The 14,304-nt window shown below is 31.1% G+C and overlaps 1 protein-coding gene across 1 annotated transcript in view; it reads left to right on the forward strand.

Annotated features, from left to right (window-relative positions):
• LOC114323838 (uncharacterized) overlaps window positions 1-13,532 on the forward strand; it is a 43,628-nt gene extending 30,096 nt beyond the window's left edge. Inside the window, exons 5-6 of the mRNA XM_082895669.1 lie at window positions 12,505-13,169; window positions 13,254-13,532. Coding sequence (XP_082751795.1) covers window positions 12,505-13,169; window positions 13,254-13,532 — 944 coding nt within the window. The remainder of the gene's footprint in view (window positions 1-12,504; window positions 13,170-13,253) is intronic.
• Window positions 13,533-14,304: the final 772 nt, after the last annotated feature.

Raw genomic sequence — 14,304 nt, forward strand, 5'->3', positions numbered from 1 at the left:
CATCCAGAGAAATTTGCTAACGACAGAGAAAATTATTGTGCGCTTTGTGTTTTTTGAATTTGATGATTGTTTTGTACCAACACAGTGCATTACAAATTACATGATCATATAGGCACCCTCTTGGCACGATATGAGTTAAATTTCTCTGTGAATTTTTAGTAATATCATACCAGAAAAATTTCTACAGACAATTTTCTCTGTGTGGATTGTGTTAGCAGTCACCACTTAGCATACATTATAAAATATATATATATATATATATTTAACCATTAATAGCTATGAAATTTACATTAGTCAAAAAAAGATATATACATATATGTCAAACATCATCATTCCTTCAATGTATAAAAAAAAAATTGAAGGGTTATTCCTAATTACATTGTGTGCATTGTCTTCCTTTCACTAGTGTGCTTTCACTATTATACTTTTGGTTCTTCTTCTGGTGGTATTTGAATTGGTTCTATCCATGACTAACCAACTTCGGTCACAAATCTCTCTATGATTTCTGCCGTTATCAACCTTACGTCTTATGTTGGCAATTTCGAGTTGATAGGTTCATGGTTACTATATTGTCTCATTATGTAGCATACAAAGTGGCCACAATCCACAGTGCATACAAATTATAGGTATAGTTAGTTTTAAGAAACATTTAAATTAGATTATCATATTTATAGATGCTGTATAAAACTTACGAATCACTGTCTTGTTGTGGAGCATTGTTGACATATTCAAAGTCATAATTTGTGTTTTGTCAGTCTATCAATTTAAAAGAGGGTTGTGATTGCGCCTCTCTTTCAAGGCAAGCTTTCAAAAAATTCTCCACATAATCTTGTTGCAAAAAAATAATTTTTAAATAACAGAGAAATTTACACACAAATTAATGAGATTCAATGAAAATTATCATCACATAAACATTATCATGAATCAGAGAAATTTGCACTCGTTAGCAATTGTTTTGCATCTTTGATATATTTGTCTTGTGCATCATCCGTCTTTGGCCTTAGTGAGTTGTAGTACCTCCATAAATTGTCTTGTTTGTCCAAGACTAGCAAGGTCCAGTGATTTCCATCTGTTGACTTCTCATTGCCCTGTATTTATTGGGAAATGGAGGAACCTGTAGTTCCTCCATGCTATTTCAAGATGCTTGTCAAATAATGAGACTTGAAAAGTTTGATTTTCCGTCATCTTGATGAAGTTTTGCGGTCAAAGAAAATCAAAAAATGGTTATGAGAAAGTTCAAAAGACAGGAATTTTATAAATATACACACAAAAATTTTAAATGCACACAACTAGCCAGAAAAAATTAGACTAGTGACACAACTGGTTTCAAGAAATATCTTAACAAGAGAAATTAGTAAGTAAGTTCCAAAGAAAATCAAATAAAAGAGTAGTAACATACCAAGCTCATGCATGTGAAAAAAAATGAAGTTGGTTGTTGTCATTTTCTCCTTTGGTCAGCAAATAGGATTTCTCCATAACCATCAATGACCTAAAAAATATCATTTATAATTGTAACATTGGTTTATAAAGGCTGATGGAACATTATAGAGAAATTTTGATGAAAGATTTACATTGTTGGCAATTTCTTTTTCCTTTATTAGGTTTTCAATATCTTCAAAGGTAATGAGATTCAACTCACTTGTCCAGATTAAAACCCTACAAGATGACAAAGAAGGGATTTAATAGTTGTTAATGCAATATAAGTTAGTAAATTGTTGTTTGTTATTTTCTATTTTATTTGTTGTACTTACTCGAGTCCAGACACATTTGATATGTGCTGCAAGATTTCTTTTGCATGTTCTTTTACCAATTTTGAAACCGGTAAAGTTTGTGGAAAAACCCAAGATTTTCTCATCGTCATCAAGTACTTCTTTGTCTTTGGTGGTTTGCTCTGTTTGCTTTGCAGCTTGCTTTGAACCTCTAGTCACCTTCACAATTTTGGGATATTGAAATTCTACATCTTACTGCTTTTCTTTCCATTCCTTTGCCTTTAAATTGTTTATCATTGATGTAGGATCTTTTTTCACTATAGACAGTGAAAATATCAGTAAAAAGTTAAATTTCTCTGAAGTAACAAATCATATTTCAATATGTAAATTTATTTGATTCAATATTTTCTAGTTACCATAGACTTTTGTCTTTTGTTTTGGTTGTTGTTTGTGTGCCACTTGTTCTTGCTGGGTTGTTGGTTGTTGTTCCACTTCTATTCCAACTACACAAAGTGAAAATCAAACAACTCCCAAAACTCAAATAAGCAGCAAAAATCATACTAGCCAAACTAATGTGGTCAGAGAAATTTAACTTCCATAGAAAATTACCATTGACAGAGAAAATTGTAATAAATAGAAATTTCTCTGAGTTATGTTGACACAAGAACATAGCTTTCTGTGGCTCAAGATTTTCACTGACCTTGGGGTTGAACTTATGTTGGTGTTTGGTAAGGTTGTGTTGCTAGTTAGACGGATAGTTCTTGAATTTGTTCATGCAATCTAGCATTTTTAGTTTCAAGCACTGAAATTGAATACCTCAACTGTTGAATTATTTTTGTATCATCTTCTTTTTGAACGTCCAACATCCTTAGATTCATTTTGTTTGTGTTGTCTCTTTCTTGAAGTTTTGAGTTATATGATGTCAAGGTTCTTATTGCAATGTCTTTTTCTGCAAGTAATTCATTCCAATTTTTCTGTTCTTCTATTTTGGATTTAGAAAGTGCCTTTAGTCTTTGATGTAGATTAGCAATTTGAGCATCCTTTGATTCCTCAGATTCTTGAGGCTGATGTATTGTTGAGCCACAAATGCTATCATGATGTTGGTCCATCGGTTCATTATGTTCTTCTTCATCCATTTCCTCACTGTTTTCTTCTTCCTCTTTAGATTCAGTGCCTTCATCTTCTTTTTCATTGTCTTCTTCTTCTTTTTGTTCATTTTCTTCTTTGTCTTCTACTTTTTCATTTGCTTCTCTAGCTTCCGCTTTTGCACTACTTGCTTGATCTTCATCTCCACTACTTGCTTCTTGTTCTTCTATGTTGCCTTCTCCTTCTTCATTCTCTCATTCTTCTTCAAATGAATCTTCTAATGTCTCCTTGAATTTGACCAATGCCTTTTTTGATTCTTTCTTCTTCTTTTTATCAAGACAAAACTCTTTTGATGGGTGTTTAACTAGCTCCTTGTTATCTATTTGTAATAGGAGGCTCTTTTATTAGAGAAATGTTAAAAATTCACTGAGAGAAAAATTCAAATAAGGCAGATAAAATTCATCTAAATCATACTAATGGGAAACAAACTTCAGAGAAAATTGTATGGGCTAGAGAAAATTACACGCAAAGAGACATAATTTTATGGGTCAGAGAAACTTATGAAACAAGCAACATAATTTAGATATCAGAAAAATTAATCAAAGCAGATAAGTTAATGTCACTATAATTGTGGTCAGAGAAATTTGGAGTCCAGAGAAAATTCATTACAAGGGCAGAAATAAACAGTGTTAATCAAAGAAGCAATATAAATTGAAATTTCAAAGAAATTGATCTCAATCACTCAAGGCACATAAGTTATAGGCTAGATAAAATTACACACAAGGAAAAATAATTTTATGGGCCAGAGAAAATTATGAAACAAACAACATAATTTAGATATCAGAGAAAATCCATCAAGGCATATAAGTTAATGTGTTACAATTATGGTCAAAGAAATTTGGATTCTAGAGAAAATTCATTACAAAGGCAGAAATAAACTAGTGGTAATCAAAGAAGCAAAATAAATTGAAACAACAGAGAAAATTGATGTCAATTAGTCAAGGCACATAAGTTATTCCATATAAGACATCGTATCGCAGAGAAAATTGATCTCAATATTTCAAAGCACAAGGAGGGAAACAAACTAGTGGTCAGAGAAATTTTGAAATTTCACTGAGAATGCAGTGGCGATAAAAATCTAACTTGTTGAGGGGCAAGAGAGTGGATTGGTGTCTTCTGCAACTATTTGGTCAAGCTTTGCAGGTTCCACTTGATACATCTTGGAAATTCAGTTGTGTTACTCCAGTCAATGATATTTGCATGTTCACATAGCCAATACTGTGATGGAAATTGAAGTAATTAAATTTTGCTAAACACACAAATTTGTAAGTATCATAACTGTAAATTTGAATAAAAATTCTACTTACCAGCAACGCAATGACACACCCCGTAACTTTTTCTGGAGTTTTGTGCAATACTGTTATAGAATCGATCAATGTTACTGTGATTGCTTCTAGCCAATCATACTGCTTCATTGATTCAAGAGTTCCACATACTTTATAAAAACACACCCTATTGAATTCCCACTTGTTGCAAAAAATAGGGTGAGACACAAGTACAAGGTAACAATGATTGCTACATCTTTAAAGTCAGTTGGTTGCTTGCCTTTCATTGCTTTGACCACGACATTCTTTAGAAAATGACCAGTGAGCCGTGTGTCCTTTGGGAATCTTCGCCTTAAGAATGCAGTTTGGCTTTTTTGAGAATCTTAATGATATGGCTTCTTTACCACCTTGCAAACCAAAAATCAAGGTTATGTCATTAGTTATAAAGGTTAAGTTCTTTTTACCAACTGTGAATGCTTTCGTTTTTTCATTGTAACGTTGGATTATTGTAACTACATCATCATCAGATTTCCTAAACTTCCTTGGATCCATCCTTCCAGTGGTTAAAGCTTGGATCAAATACCAGAATGGAGCCTTTTGAAGCTCTTCAAGTTGGTTTGAATTGAATTTAAGGGTTTGAATAAAAGAGACAATAGATGAGAGGTTGGATCGGTATTAAATGTTGTAATGAGCTCTCATTTTTTGGAGTTTAACAGGTTTTTTTCCCCTTAAGCTTGAGTCTTTTGAAGTTGGGGTGTTCATCTTGACACTTGTTGCTTCATCACCTTGGACTTGTGTTTTTTGGCAAGGAGTTTGGGGTGTTTTGTTTCTTTTTGATCTAAGATCATAAGAAGACTCAGAGAGTTTCTGTTTCTTTTGTGGTGTTTCTGGTGTGTTGCTGCTTTTGCATTTCACCATTTCTAGACAATGAAAACATAAAGATGTCAATATTAAATTCCAGAGAAAATTGAACATGCTACAGGAAATTGAACATGTCCGAGAAAATTACACATAAAGGAGAAAATTAAGGTGGCTAGAGAAAATTATACACTGAAAATTAAATGTCAGAGTACTAATTGTTTTCCTATGGAATACATCTAGCCACAGAAAATTTCCATTCCCAAAGAAAATCAAAAAAGCAACATAAACATGCCAGAGAAATCAACAAGGGATGAAAGTAATGTGGCCAAAGAAAATTAAAAATTCCAAAGAAACTTAGACATAGACAAGAGAATACTAAGTGTTTTCGTGTGGAATACATGTTGCCACAGATAATTTCCATTTTCAGAGAAAATAAACAAAGCAACCTAGACATGACAAAAAAAAAATTAAAAATTGATAAAAATTACATATAAATGTAAAATATAGCCAGAGAAAATTTAAGAAAGAAACATAAATCTATTAACCACATAAAATGAAAATGCTAGAGAAAATTCAAACACATTCCAGAGAAAATTACATACTCCAGAGCAAATTTCCATTCCATAATATTAAAATGCCAGAGAAAGAGAAATTTAAACATGACAAAGACACACAAGTGATGTGGCCAGAGAAAATTATAAATGTCAAAGAAACTTAGACACATACAACAGAGTAATATTACATATAGACGTAAAATATAGCTAAAGAAAATTCAAGAAAGAAACATAAATCTAGCAAGCACAGAAAATGAAAATGACACATGCCAGAGAAAATTAAACATGGCCAGCCAGAGAAATTTATAGAGCAAAGAAATTTGAATGAATTGTATTTGAAAATTACACGGAGAAATACAGAGAAATTAACCATGCCAGAGAAAATGGGGGAATAAACATGCCAGGAAAAATTCAAAGAAGAAACATAGATCAAGCCAATACTAGAGAAATTCAAATGGCAAAGAAATTTACAGACAAAATCACACAAACATCTTCAAGATTAAGTTCAAAACTTAGAAAAATAACATTTTTCAAATTCATGTAGCTTTTTATTACGAAATTAAAATCCTAATAAATAGAATGCTAATATAATATGCAATTAACTGTTTTTCCAGAGAAAAATTCGTTGGATTGTAGAAAACTTACCATAGTGATAATGAAACCCTAATTATGAACTGATATGCCCTGAGATGACGATGAATAGTGAAAACGGGTCAGAGAAATTTGTGAATAAGAAATGGAAAAGATTTTGCCAGAAGATAATGAAACTGTAATGTCGATAGTGAAAATGATTGTAAAACCCTAATTCACCTGTTCTCTTGCTCGTGAAGATGGTTGGATTTTTGGAATGGAACTGAGTCGTTGGAATCTAGTGGAGTGTTTTCAATTAATTTGTGAAGGGTATTTTGGTCCAAGAAAGAATTAAAAATGCGCGCGTTCCAGTTAAGGGACCTGATACATCATTCCTTTTTTGTTGTCCTCTATCCTTTAAATTACTATTATTAGGGACCTTAAAAAAAATTTCTCTTATTTTTTCAACTTTCCACTTTTTTGAAATCTCCCCCATATTCTTCTTTTTTTACTTTTTTTTTCCCCTTCTTTTTTCACCATTTTTTTGGTTATGTAATGTATTCTGGCTAACTTGTACACACCAAACTAAGTTCTGATTTTTTTTTTGTTATGTAGTATGTTACAACTTTTTTTTTTGTTAGTGTATTACAACTTGTTTTCTTTTTTCACCATATATATTACAACATTTTTTTTCTTTTTTAATGAATTATTGATGAAAATGGTACTACATATTACGTGCATTGAAAATTTAATATTATATTTGGACCATGAATTTGATTATGAATTTGAAAAAAGAAGGAAAAATGCAATAGAAATGACACCAAAAAAAAAAAAATCTATTTCTATCACATTTTTTCTTTCTTTTTTATTGTTTAAATTTCTATTTAAATTTATGATCCAAACAGAGTCTAAAAAACTCAGTATAATTATGATAACTTGTTAAGCTTGATATAATTTTTCATAAACTTCAAATGGGTTAGTATAATTTACCTTTATTTATTGAGCTTTGTAACAATTACAAACTAAACTACTAATTATTTTATTAACCGCTCAAACACATTTTTTATTTTTATTTTTTTTGAATAAAAAAATACGAGATTTATAATATATTTACAATTTTTTCCTTGTGAGAGGGGAAAAAAGAGACAAGAATATAGTTGTAAAGAAGATCTTTCTAGATTTCCAAGAAACAGAGAGAGTTACCCATTGTAGACCCATCCACGTCCAAGGAAGATTTATCTTAGCTTGGACCTAAGACAAGTCAATTTAACGGCTTAAAATCAGAACGCCTAGACTCGTTCCTTCCTCCAAATGGCTAGTTTTTTGGCGTTATTTCTAATAAAGAGTAGTGTATTCAAGTACAATTTAGCATGTAGTAAATAATTAGTGTTTTTAAGACCAAAAAAATGTTGGATTTTTAGGATTTGTTTGGGTGTTTTTTTTTTCACTAAATTTTTTTAATATTCTAAACACTTTTTTTTTTTAATTTTTAGATACACTTAGCATAAATGCACTTAAAAGGTATAACATTTGTGAAAATTTTTTTAGAAAATTTACTAAATACTAAAAATATATTTTAAAAAAATAGAATTCAATATATTTTTTTTGTAATTATTTATTATTATTATTATTATTATTATTATTATTATTATTATTATTATTATTATTATTATTTAATGGGGAAGGAAATGGTCAACTACAAATTCGTGCCCAATATTCTTAGGTGAGAGATGTTCCTTTCTGAAAGGTGGATTTTATGACAGCACCTCCTCAATAGTTAAATGAGTGGCCTCCACGACTTCTGGGATTTTGAGAAAAGTTTTTTATTTTTTTTATTTTTTAGAAAAATTATAAATTAGTTATATTAAAATAAAAATAAAAAATATACATAACAAGAAAAGAAAAAAATAACAAAATTTTAAAAGGGCTAAACAAAAACATAACAACAAATACAAACTAATTATTCGGTGGAATTTATTGTTACTTTTGTATTTTATTTTGGAAGATAACATGATGCATGTTAAATGATAATTGATGTGGAGTATTATTTCAAGAACACTGAAGACTTGTTTGATAACAATTATGTTTATAATTTCCTCTTTTTTTTTTTTTGTTTAAGAAAAATAATAGTTTTTTTTTTTCAAAAAATTATAGACAGTTTATAAAAGAAAAGAAAAGAAAAGAAACAAAAAAAAATTTCAACAAATTCAAGATTTAAACAAAGCTGAAAAGCAAAATGTCATTAAAATATAAATCTATTTGAGGGATAGCATAATGCAAATAGATACACTTCTAATGACAGTTTAGTGTATAATAATTTGCCAATAATTTTATGAACCCCACTTAACTACTCCAAATTTATCCCAAATAAGAATATGTGATTGAGGTTGAATTTGTATTGTGTGAAATTCATATTTAAAATAAATTTGAAGTATAAGATGATAATTATGAATAATTTAATCTAAATTTCTACTATTACTGTAAATTTGCATTTACAAAAATTATGTACCAAAAAGCAAAAAAAGGAAAAAATTGCAAGTTGTATCATAGGGGTATTTGGATTAGGCAAGGCTTCTCTCCCCTCCAAATCATATTAGAGGGTGTTGTTAGGCCTCTGTGGGCTTACCACGAAATACACATTGATGATTTGAACCGTTGAATGTGTACGACTCATCAAGTATTTCATCTCTGAAAAAATTCATATTGATCAAATATCTATAGTCACTTGATTCGAATAAATTTGTGTCAACGATAAGTATAATTTTTAAAATAAATTGTTTATACAAATGTTATATGATCAAGTGGCTATCGATATTCGATTAAAATAATTTTTTATAGAGATGAAGTGCTCAATACGTTTTACATATTAAACGATTCAAATTATTGATGCGAGTTTTATTGTAGACCCATGGAGGCCCAACAATACCCCCCAATTGGGAACAACGGAAGAGAAGTCGTACAACAAGACAACTTGATGTTTGGGCCTGACCAACAACACTTTTAAAAAGAGGGTTTTTTACTGGCCGGTCCTACTTTTTTTAATTTTTCCTCTCTTGGTCCTGAAGATTGCTCTTGTGCACCAACAGGTCCTGAGCCTTTTTTTTTTTTTTTGGTACCGTTTTACCCTGGTTTTTTGTCCCCTATTTTGGCGCATTTGTATTTGATTTTTGCCATCAAAATATTGTGCTGTGAGTATGTGTTTGTGATTTGGATTTCTGTGGAACTTCACGATTTGTTAATGCATTATTGTGGAGCTTCGTGATTTGTGATTTCGCGCTTGGTGTATCTTCGTGATTTGTGATTTATGATTTCGCACTTCGTAAACCTTCCTGTTTTTCGATTTTGCATTTGGTGTATAGTTAGATTTTGTGATTTGGGATTTTGTGCACGGAGCTTGACTAGTATGTTTGATTCTGATTTCAATTTCGATGTTTTGGTGTTTTTTAGTTTGAGTTAGTGATTTTGACTTTGTTGTGATATTGTTGTTATTCTGTTGTTTCTGCGATTGAATTTGTATTTTGATCATGATATAAAAGCTTTGAGATATGTATATGTAATGAATTATATATATATATATATTTTTTGTTACAACATTGTTTTGGTTAAACACAGGTGCTGGTTTGTTATTATTTACAAGGATAATTTTATCACTGAGTATTTTGATAGTGTAATCCTTATTCATTGTTCCATTCTCTTGGTCATTTGGTAGTGTTAACTGTTAAATTTATCATTGTTGGTTTTTGGATGTGTTTGAGTTGGTTGATAATTTTATCACTGTATTAGATTTTGTTTTAGGTTGTTTGAGTTGTTTGCTGAAATATAATTATTGTTTGCTGCAGGATTTATAGTGATGGAGAATTTTTTGTTTCTTATGTGCAAGTTTAGAGGTGTGACATTGGGTATCAAGTATAATGATGGATTTAATTTCAAAGATTTAGTATATAAATTGTGTGCAAAGTGGAGTGAGTTAGTTGGTAGTTCTTTGAATATATCATATTCAATGCCTGAACATTTTTGTTGTGGTCTACAAAGTAAAGAGGATTTGGAGGCTATAGTTGGACTCGCACTTTCTTTTGATATTCATCGTATTAATGTTTTTGTTAAGTGTTGTTCTTGTTGGAACAATCTTTTGTGTAAATAAAATAAATTGAAGCTAATTCAAACAAAATAAAATAAATAACTTACAGAATTTATTTTATCGAACCAAATGGAAAAATAAAAGACCAAGTCGAGTGTGTGACACTATGTCCTTAAGATAGATTCGCCCTGCTACGGTGCTTACGATTGAGTGGCATCTATCTCCCATGATACAATGATCTTCACAAATTTGTAGTAGCACTCCAAACAAATTTGTCCAGCGAACTAAAAATTTATGTTCTTATATTCTCTTTAAAATTCTCTAAAACTATAATGAAGATTAAAATGCAAAGGAGAAAATTCTGGACAGCAATATCAAAAATAGCAGACTGGTTTTCAGATGCCTTAAATTGTTGGACAGTGCTGGAATAAATAGAACCGAACAGGTGCAGAATTTTGAACAAACAGATGCAAAACTATTCCGAACAGATACAACTTAAATTCAAACAGATCTGGACAGATTTGAATTCTGTAAACTGCAGCAGTCAAACCCGAAACTGCTGGGCAGTTTCTGGAAGTTTAATAACCGAAAAACAGTTTGAAAACAGTGAGAAATTTTGGACTAGAAAGGTATCAAATGGACAGAAAAAATTAAATTCAAAAATTGAATTTATTTCGGTTCAAAAAATTAAATTTTCCCACAAGAATTTTAGAAAAGATCCAAATAAATTTTGTCTAAAAAAAATTAATATTAGAACCGACATGACCAGACGGACGGACGGCGGCGGCGCGCGCGCGTGTGTGGTGGTTTGGGCTAATGTTCACTTTGTCCATAACTCCTCCTTTCTACAAACTTGGGGTGTCCCTTGGGGCCTAACCCAAGTGTTGTAGTCTAGAGCTTATATACACGAAGGAGCTCTCTTAAAATTTCAATGTGGGACAACCCATTTGAAGGAAACCCACATTTAATTCTTTAAATATCCATTCCACGAACCCAAAAACGACGTCAAGTTTCTATTCACTCATAAATGGTTTTGACGAACCTTTTTCACCGTGTGACTTGCCACGCAGCAAGGAACACATCACCTTTTCGGACCCACCCCAAAAGACATTTGGGGCCCATTTAATTTTGGGCTCAAAGATGGCCCAAAATAAGCCTATATTAAACCATTTTTCCAACAGTTCTTTGGGTGAAGGTTATATGATTTGTGATGGTGAAGCTAACAGTAGTAGTAGTGTTGTTTGTGAAACTAATTTTTTGCCTTCATTTTATTCAAATCAACGGAAACCTTTGCTCTCTGATGGTTGGGTTAATTGTATGAAAGGAGTAGGACAAAGGTTTGCTCAAGGAGTTATTGAATTTTGAGATACGTTGTCAAAGTATTCTATTCATTCTGGTTTTGATTTTGATTTTGTTAAAAATGACAAGGATCGTGTCACTGTTCATTGTAAGAAAAGGGCTGATTTTGGATGTTTATGGAGCGTGCATGCTAGAGTGAAAAATTCTAGTAAAGCTTTTGTTATTAAACAATTTGATTATGTTCATACGTGTGGATCTTCTTTTCGTACAGTTGAACACGCTAGGATGACTTCGAGTATGATTGGTAGGCTAATTTCAAGTGAGATTCGTAATGAGGCTTTGGCATCGATTAGTGAGGTGGTTTGTGATTTTAAGGACTATTATGGAATAGAAGTTTCTTATCGGCAAGCTTGGATGGGTGTTGAAAAAGTAAGGGGTCTTGTTTTTGGTGATTATTCATCATCATTTGACGATCTTTTTTGGTGATGCCGCTATTGATTGTAATCCGGGCAGTGTTTTCAATATGGAATTTGATGTTGATAGTGAAGGAAAACATTTCAAATGCTTCTTTTTCGCTTTTAAGGCATGTATTCATGGTTTCAAGTATTGTCGGCCTGTGTTGATACTTGATGGAACTTTCTTGAAAGGAAGACACAAAGGTTGTTTATTAGTTGCTACGACAAAAGACAGTAACCAAGATATATTCCGTGTCTATTTGTTATTATTATTAAAACAGTGATAATTTTATCATTTTTGTTACTGGAGAGTGTTGATTATTGAGTATGGTCAATCTATTAGTGACAAATTTATGTTGTATACTTTTGTTAAATTTTTATATTTATACAATGATAAATTTACTATACATTGATTCTATATGTTGTATGCTGCTATTGATTTTTTCTAGTTATACAGTGATAAATTTATCTATGGTTAGTGCTATATGTTATATACTTTGCGTTTTGCTTTTGTTTTGTAATATTTTTTTATTTGTTACTGATAAAGTGTATATAATTTGTTTGTAGGTTTATATATGTTATGTTTTGCCATTGTTGATAGTGAAAGTTATGACAATTGGCATTGGTTCTTGTCAAAGTTATTAGTTATTTTGACTCTGGGGAGGGATATTGCATTTGTTACCGATCGGCATGGAAGTTTGCTGAAGGCTTCAGCTGAGGTCTTTCCGTTTTCTTCTCATTCTTTTTGTCTGATGCATTTGAAGACAAACTTGAAGACTTATTTGTCAGTGAAGAGTAGTGAATCTAAAGAGTATTTTCTTACTCTTTTATATGCTCCTATTATTGAGTTGTTTAATGAGCTATTTGAAAATTTTAAAGGTCATTGTGGTCGTAGTGTTCAGAAGTTTCTTGAGGATTTGCCTAATGAGTGTTGGTGTAACGCTTATTTTCAAGGCAAGGGGTATGGTGAAATGTGCACAAATGCTACAGAATCTTTTAATTCATGGATTAGGGATGAACGCCATTTGTTTTCAACTAGTCTTTTTGATGCTATATGGGTGAAACTAATGGAGCAATTTTCAAAAAGGAGAGAAGTTGGGAATAAGTGGAATCATATTGTTTGTCCTTTTGCAGAGAAAAAGTTGGAAGAAGCTTTTAATGATACAAAGGCATGGATTGTTAAGAAATGTAACGATGACATTTCTAAAATCCAATTGGATCATTCTGTTATGGTTGATATTGGGAAACACTCTTGTTCTTGTTGATTGTGAGAAATTGATTCTTTTCCTTGCAAACATGGTTTTTGTGCTATAAAGAGGAGTGGAAAGGATTTGAATTGTTTTCTTGATGATTACTACCGTGTTCATAGTTATTGTGATTCTTCTTCACATTCTATCTATCCAGTTCCAAGTATATGGAAGCCAAATGTAGTTGTTGATGATGACGTTGTTTTACCTCCTCTTTGTAAGAGACCAGTTGGACGTTCAAGAATAGAGAGAATACCTTCTAAGGGCAAAATCAAGAGAATTAGGTGCAGTAGGTGTGGAAAGATGGGAACTCATAATTGGAAGATATGTAAAGAAGCTTTGCTTTAGTTGTATTGATTTTAATTGAATTTGTTTGCTGAGAGTTGAGAGGTGTTACTTGCATTGAATGATTGAGTATTTTTAGAAAGATATATCATTTTGGTACTTGCATTGAATGATTGAGGAATTTTTTAAACAGAAATTATATTTTTTGCTGATATGTTTACAGGATTAAGTTTCACAAATTTATATTATTTGATTTTGATTAAATGTAGTTGTTGTTTTTGATGTTTTATACAGTGGTAAAGTTATCACTAGTAAGTTGGCGGATTATTTTTTTGTAAGAGTAATAAATTTACCATTATTTGAAGGAAGTAATCAAGTATTAATGGGGTTCCTGAATTTTGTTATTTTCAAGAATGATAAATTTACCACTGATTGTATGGGAAGAGTTAATGGTTTATTACATTTATGTCAGTGGTTGAGAAATTTATCACTGTCATATCCAACCAAATGTTCTTTTTTACAGTGATAAATTTATCACTGTCATACCCAGAATGGCATGTTCTTACATTTATTCTCAAACTTGGAAATATCTACAAACTGTAACAGTATTTTAATTTTCAATTTGGACAATCTAATAGTGTTTGTATTTTAATTTTTAATTTAGGTAAATTTTTTATTATTTTTTTATAGTGTTTTGTTTACTTGAATTAGAAAAAAGAATGAGAGAGAGCAAGAGAGAGAGAGTTGCTATTTTTTTTTTGTTTGAACAGTGATAAATTTATCAGTGTCAAAAAGAATGAAAAAAAATTGTCATGTTAATAATGAAGTGGTCCAA

Source organism: Camellia sinensis, chromosome 11, assembly GCF_055761805.1.
Source record: "Camellia sinensis isolate YWXY chromosome 11, ASM5576180v1, whole genome shotgun sequence".
In the NCBI taxonomy this organism is placed as follows: domain Eukaryota; kingdom Viridiplantae; phylum Streptophyta; class Magnoliopsida; order Ericales; family Theaceae; genus Camellia; species Camellia sinensis.